General features: G+C 35.8%; 1 protein-coding gene across 3 annotated transcripts in view; it reads left to right on the top strand.

Annotated features, from left to right (window-relative positions):
• Positions 1–7,241, top strand: part of LOC107720248 (neurogenic locus notch homolog protein 1-like) — a 56,879-nt gene that overhangs the window by 41,943 nt on the left and 7,695 nt on the right. For all 3 annotated transcript variants that reach the window (XM_016527897.1, XM_016527898.1, XM_016527896.1), the window contains 6 exons: positions 1,058–1,211; positions 1,311–1,495; positions 1,694–1,826; positions 4,868–5,125; positions 5,218–5,330; positions 6,038–6,609. In XM_016527897.1, coding sequence (XP_016383383.1) covers positions 1,058–1,211; positions 1,311–1,495; positions 1,694–1,826; positions 4,868–5,125; positions 5,218–5,330; positions 6,038–6,609 — 1,415 coding nt within the window. The remainder of the gene's footprint in view (positions 1–1,057; positions 1,212–1,310; positions 1,496–1,693; positions 1,827–4,867; positions 5,126–5,217; positions 5,331–6,037; positions 6,610–7,241) is intronic.

Raw genomic sequence — 7,241 nt, 5'->3', positions numbered from 1 at the left:
ATTACTGCCACCTATCTCTCAAATGGACCATTGACACTCCTAAGAGATTGTAGATAGAGTGTTAATGGTCCATTTGAGAGATAGGTGGCGGTAATGCACTTATAAGTCTGCGATCCGTCAGGCGCCGGCTGTTGTGAACGCGCTCAGGAGGATGCGCTCAGGACAGACAGTTCGGACATTGCGGTGTCACAAGCCGCAGGGTTTCATTTGGTTTTGTTTGTGTATGTTTTTTTACTCTCAAAGCCGTGATTACCATCCACTGACATTATAAGACTGACAGACTGCAACGGTTTGACTTAAAAATCTTCGTTTGTGTTCTACTGAAGAAACAAAGTCACCTACATCTTGGATGCCCTGGGGGTAAGCAGATAAACATCAAATTTTCATTTTTGGGTGAACTATCCCTTTAAGGCATCGAAGGAGCACTCTTGATGTGAGAGGAATGTCAATATAAATATATATAGAACTTAATTTCTTTATATTAAACTAATTATACTAGTAACATTTACAAATAATATGCATGGATTTCAATTGTAATTTTAATCATATAGACACATTTCCTTTATTTCCCATTTTCTAAAAAATGTCTATTGTCTAATTAGAAAATAAATTTTTTGTTTTCTCTGTATTTTTATACTTTAGAGTATCACATTGTTAGCTTGGCAACAAACTAACATCAAACACTGTTATAGTCAATAGAATGCATAGTATAATTTAGCCTGGCCACTAGTTCCAGAAGTATTTTTGCCTTTGAGATTTTGTTAGTCTTTGTTAAACAATTAAAAGCTATGAGCCAAACTGTGTTTTGAATATTTTTTATTGATTATTTTATTTTATAATATATTATATAATTTTTTTATATATATTTATATTTTTCACTTGTTTTAAGTAGTATATTATTTAAAAATATATTAATTGCGATCTATCCCTAATTCATGTCAGCACTTTATGTCAAATACAATAAAATAAAATGAAATATTTATTATGACTTAAAGAGATTTGAACTGATGGATGCATGAGTTAAAATGTGAACATTGGATGAATTATTGTCTTGCAGGAGCTGGTGAACTGGTGTAAGCCGTCTCCCTGTAAGAATGAAGGTATCTGCAGACAGAGCGGCACTAGGTACAGCTGCCAGTGTCAGACAGGCTGGACTGGTTTATACTGCGATGTCCCCAGCGTTTCTTGCGAGGTGGCCGCCAAACAGCAAGGTAGGTTTGTTTGTATGTATGTGCCTAAAATATGTTTGCAGTTCGGGCAAGTTCAGTGTTTCACAAATCTGCTGTGATGTTTGCTTCTTCCACTTTTAGGTGTAGAGGTGGCCCGGCTGTGTCGTAACTCTGGCCAGTGTCTAGATGCTGGAAACACACACTATTGTCACTGTCAGGCCGGATACACGGGCAGCTACTGTGAGGAGCAGGTGGATGAATGCATTCCCAATCCTTGCCAGAACGGAGCAACCTGCACCGACTACCTGGGCGGCTATTCCTGTGAAGTAAGTCAAGAAAACCTGGTGGTTAGGGACAGAAGTGGCTGTAGAAGAAGACACTTTAGGTTAATGCCTGCTAAATCTCCCTTCTTTGTAACAGAATTGCTTGTTTGGCAAAGAAGGAAGAAACCGCCAAGTAAACAGAAACAGGCTTGTTTTATGTTTGGCATTAATTCGCCTCGCTCCTTCTCTCGTTTCTTGAAGTGCGTGCCAGGTTATCATGGAGTGAACTGCTCTGATGAGATCAATGAGTGTCTGTCTCAGCCCTGCCAGAACGGAGGCACATGCATCGACCTGATCAATACCTACAAATGCTCCTGTCCTCGGGGAACACAAGGTCAGCTATCACTTCCTCCTCTGTTTTGCTCTTTTTGCCCATTCCACACTTCATTAATTAGGGCTTAACTGTTATCAGCAGGCTTAGACGTTTCTCTCTGATTGATGTAGTCATGCTTAATTACAGCTCATAGATGGACTTTTATTTTATAAAATGGATAGAAACTTTGTGTTATATTACCCAGTTGTATTAAATTTAACTGTCCTTTCTCTTTGTCTGTATCTCTATGATTTTAAGGCAAATTATAGAAATGAGAGAGATGAAGAGAAATATATTGATTTTAATTTATTTAATTTTAACTTTATATTAAAATATTTATACTAATAACATTTACCAAAATGTCTTATTACATTTTTATTTAAAGTCATTTTAGTTATATTTCATTTTCTTCATATTATAATTTATATTTATATTATATTATAGAATTATATTTAATTTATGTAATTCATATTATATAGAGACATTTCTCATGTAATTAATCATGATTTATCTACAATGAATCTAATTAAACCAGAAGTGTTTGTTTGCTCTGTATTTTTATCTTTAGAGTATCTCATTGTTAGCTTTGTAGCATGTTAACATTCATCTCTATTATAGTCAATAGAATGCTTTTTCAGTGGCCTTGGTTCTGTATTTTTCCCATAGGGATTTAAAAAATGTCTTCAGGGTGTCCGCGGGTCCTTAAAAAGTCTTAAATTTAACTTGTTCAAGTCTGCAGAAACCCTGGTCTTAGTTAAACAGTTAAAAGCCATAAACCAAACAAACCAGCTACAGGATTAATCACAACATTACAAACCATGACTGAAGCAAATAACTGTTCAAACATTACAAACCATGACTTAAGCAAATAACTGTTCAAACATTAGAAAAAAGACAAAGGTGCAAAAATGTGCAGTAAGAACTTCAATCCTATGAAGCACCGCCAATGACAATAAAAAAAATTATATATATAATTCGCACCGCCAATGACAATAAAAAAAAATTATATATATAATTCGTACTGAACCGTTCGGTACGAGGGTTTCGGTACGCATTACAAACCGAACGATTCGTTGTCCTAATCCTATTACATTACAAGGTAGCCCAAACGACGTAACAGCCCCCAAAGAAAAACACACTGCTCCAGTCAGGCAAAGGCTGGACTAGCTCGTTCGTTGCAATATGGCTAGTAACTAGGGCTGGACAATAATTCAATATCAATATATATGGCAATATAATTTTTTTCAATAACGGTGATATGATTTTGAAACACATTTCCGATATTTCGATATACATTACCAGTGTTTCTAAAAAATGCTGGGTTAAATACAACCCAGCGCTGGGTAAAATATGGACAAACCCAGCAATTGGGTTGTTTTGACCCAGCGGTTGGGTTACTGCCCAGAAGGTTGGGTTATACATTTAACCCAACTGTTGGTTGAAAACAACCCAATCGCTGGATTTGTTCATATTTAACCCAGCATTTTTTAGAGTGTACATTGATTTATTTGTGGTGTTTGATTTCGTTGAATAAACATGAGCACTGCACGCTTCAAAATCAAAACGCAGTGCGGGTGTTTTATATGAATGTATCTTTGAAGGGAACCGACTTTCTTCAGAAAAGTTTCGATGGCATTTTCATTTTATCTGTTAAAGTAGCGTTCATGAGCTCCAAAAGCGCCTCCTGCTGGTAGAGAATGAGCCCGTCTCCAGAAACATGTTTTTGTTGTTATTCACTTTGTGTTTTTGTTTTCTGCAGCTACTCTGAGCACTTTTCATATTCTTTATCCTGGCTGAAGCACTTTTGTTTCAATCTATAAGAATAATCAACCTATGTTATAGTTTAAAGTTAAAGATATTAATATTATTAAGGTGAGCCTGAGAGTCTTACATTTATTTGACAGTGATTTCACATTTTTTGTTTGTATGAAGGCTAAATACAAATAAAAAGTGAACATTAATTTATTTGTGCAGTTTTTTTTTTTCTAAAATATTATTTAGTTTTATAGGAGGAGGTTTCATAGACTTGGCAAATTAATTTGTTTCAGAAGTTTGCAGGTACAGACATCTGTTGTGGGCATTCTTGGCAGTTTTTCTGAGGCTTTAAAAATATATATTGTTCCTATTGATATCGGAATTATGAAACTAGACGAAAACAAGGAGATACACACACTCTACAAACTATCCCCGCAGCATTTAGGCAGGCATTTCCAACTGATTCAAACAGGGCAAAACAAATCACCGTAACAAATCATCATATAGAATTTGTAAAAATCAAGGATATATATATATATATAAATAAATATATATAGAATCATGGGTAATGTATTTAAAAAAATTTTTTTTTTAGGAATTCCACTATTAAACGTGATTATATAAAAACTAAGTTGCAATAATGCATGCAGATGGCTACAACAAAAGCATAAATCATCGATTGACATCCTCATAGCTCATAGGTTTGTAAAAATCAAGGAAATTTCTCTGGCATTTCTTTCTTTTTGCTATTTCGAAAATGTACTGAACCGTGACACCACTGTGTCTTATCGAACCGAAGCGTACATTTTGTGAACCGTTACACCCCTAATATATATATATATATATATATATATATATATATATAAATAAATATATATAGAATCATGGGTAATGTATTTAAAAAAATTTTTTTTTTAGGAATTCCACTATTAAACGTGATTATATAAAAACTAAGTTGCAATAATGCATGCAGATGGCTACAACAAAAGCATAAATCATCGATTGACATCCTCATAGCTCATAGGTCAGTTTTTAAAGGTTTATAAAGTTATTGTTCATTCCATTATGGAGAAAATGAAAGGTAATTTTATTCTAATTTTACAGTACCACTCTATTTTATTTAAGTCATGTTTCTTCATTCCAAATTAGTCAGTAATGACTATTATGCTGCTTTAGAGGACAGCTGTCTGTAGGCAGTATTCAAGCAAGGCAGCTCACTAGGTTTTGTAACAGAGCCTATATTTACTCCTTTACTTCTGCAGTAAGGTTGGCTTTTATAAGACCTTTCCTCTCCGTTTCTCTCTCAGGTGTGCACTGCGAGATCAACATTGACGACTGCACACCCTTCACTGACCCCATCACCCAGGAGCCCAAATGCTTTAACCAGGGCCGCTGTGTGGACCGTGTGGGTGGATACCACTGCATCTGCCCGGCCGGATATGTGGGGGAACGCTGTGAGGGTGATGTCAATGAATGCTTGTCCAACCCTTGTGACCCCCGTGGCACGCACAGCTGCATCCAGCTCACAAACAACTACCGCTGCGAGTGTCGCACAGGATACACAGGTACAGCACAGGCTACTGGACCAGTTTGCTTTGATTTTGAGAGTAACACTACATTCTGATCACATAATAACCTTGTTTGTGGGCCACTACAGGTCAGCGCTGTGACAAAGTGTTTGATGGCTGTAAGGAGAAACCTTGCCATAATGGAGGCACCTGCGCTGTGGCTAGTAACACTCCTCATGGCTTCATCTGCAAATGTCCACCGGTTAGTCATATTCTCTGATACATTTAGCCATGGTCTTCTGAACCTGCTTTGCATCGTTTAGCAATCCTGTTCTTACCACTTCTGTCTTATCATTTCATATCAGTCACATAGGATATGAACTAATCGGGCTGATCCTATACACATCATAAACATAAATGTGGCAAAATTAACATTTATGTTTATAAAAAATAGAATTTTCTAAAAATGTTCATTCGTCACATGGTAGATTAATACTTTTATTCAGCAAGGACACACTAAATTGATCAAAATAAAGAAAATAAACTTTTACATTGTAAAAAAAAATGTCTGTTTCAAAAATTTTTATTTTTTGTTATGTTATTTCTATCTTGAAAAAGTTACGTTTTCCACAAGTATTAGGCAGTTTTCAACATTGACATTTCTTGAGCAGCAAATCAGCATATTAGAGTGATTTTTGAAGGATCATGTGACACTGAAGACTGGAGTAATGGCTGCTGAAAATTCAGCTCTGCCATCACAGGAATAAATTACATTTTAAAATACATTAAAATACAAAACAGTTATTTTAAATTGTAATAATATTTCACAATATTACTGTTTTACTCTATTATTTAACAAATAACCGCAGCCTGAGACTTTCAAAAGCAACTTTACTGTATAGATTTGCAATAAAAAAATCAGTATACTATGATACATACATTTTTACAACTTGTGTATGTCTCATTTAGGGTTTTACAGGCTCAACCTGCGAGTATGACGCTCATGCCTGTGGGAGTCTCCACTGTAAAAATGGCGGTACATGCGTTTCTGGTCACAAGAGCCCCAAATGCCTGTGCACCCCTGCCTTCACTGGTCCTGAGTGCCAGTATCCCACTGAGGGTCACTGCACCACCAATCCATGCTACAACGGAGGCACGTGCGAGTATATCTCAGAGGCCCCATACTACCACTGTATCTGTCCTACCAGCTTCAATGGCCTCTTCTGCCACATCCTGGACTTCGGCTTCCCAGGTGGCCCTGCTCGAGATATCACACCTGCTCCAGAAGTGACAGTGAGATGTGAGATAGCAGAGTGTGAGAATAAGAAAGGCAATAAGATCTGTGACGGCGCATGTAATAATTACGCCTGCGACTGGGATGGAGGGGACTGCTCGCTGAACTTCAATGACCCGTGGCAGAACTGTTCGGGCGCGCTGCAGTGCTGGCTCTATTTTAATAACGGGAAGTGTGATGAACAGTGTCACAACGCTGGATGCCTCTACGACGGATTTGACTGCCAGAGACTGGAGGGCCAGTGCAAGTGAGTGCTATTTGAGAATTTTTACACAAGTTTCAGGGAAAGGTACAAGTTGTACATTTGTAATCATAGCTAACAGTTTTAAGCTAAAATGATCATGCTTAAGAGAAATTATGAGGAAGCTTTAATTGGAAATCACAATTTTTAAACTCTCAGGCAATTTCTCTTCAGCAGCTCTGAAAGAGTCATGGAAATAAAAAAATAAAAATCTTAAAGTTATGCAACATTTTCTATTGAAACTCAGTTCTTAAGTATTGTTTTCTCTAGAATCTTTTAAGTTATTATTTTTTCTACATTTCTGGTTTTATTCAAATCCAGTCTTACCCATTTTTTTTAAGAATTTAAAATTTCTACTATATGAAATATACTATATATACTCTTGACACAGCTAGAGAATTTCTGAGTGAAAATTATTTGACTCAAGTCAGTATTTTGTAGTAAAATATATAATTAACTTTTAGCTAATTATAATTCAGAAACAGTTTCTTCAACATTGTTATTGATGAAATCCGCCAGTTAGATGAACTGACTACTAAATAAAAACTAGAACTATAAAAAAGTCATTACTTAAAATAAAATTACTGAAATAACATTTACTGAAATAAAGTTAATTGTATATATATATATATATATAT

The sequence above is a fragment of the Sinocyclocheilus rhinocerous genome, unplaced genomic scaffold (genome assembly GCF_001515625.1).
Source record: "Sinocyclocheilus rhinocerous isolate Xijiao unplaced genomic scaffold, SAMN03320098_v1.1 scaffold62, whole genome shotgun sequence".
NCBI classification, from domain to species: Eukaryota; Metazoa; Chordata; class Actinopteri; order Cypriniformes; family Cyprinidae; genus Sinocyclocheilus; species Sinocyclocheilus rhinocerous.
Note: the sequence above shows the minus strand (reverse complement) of the source record. Positions and strands in the feature narration are given on the sequence as shown.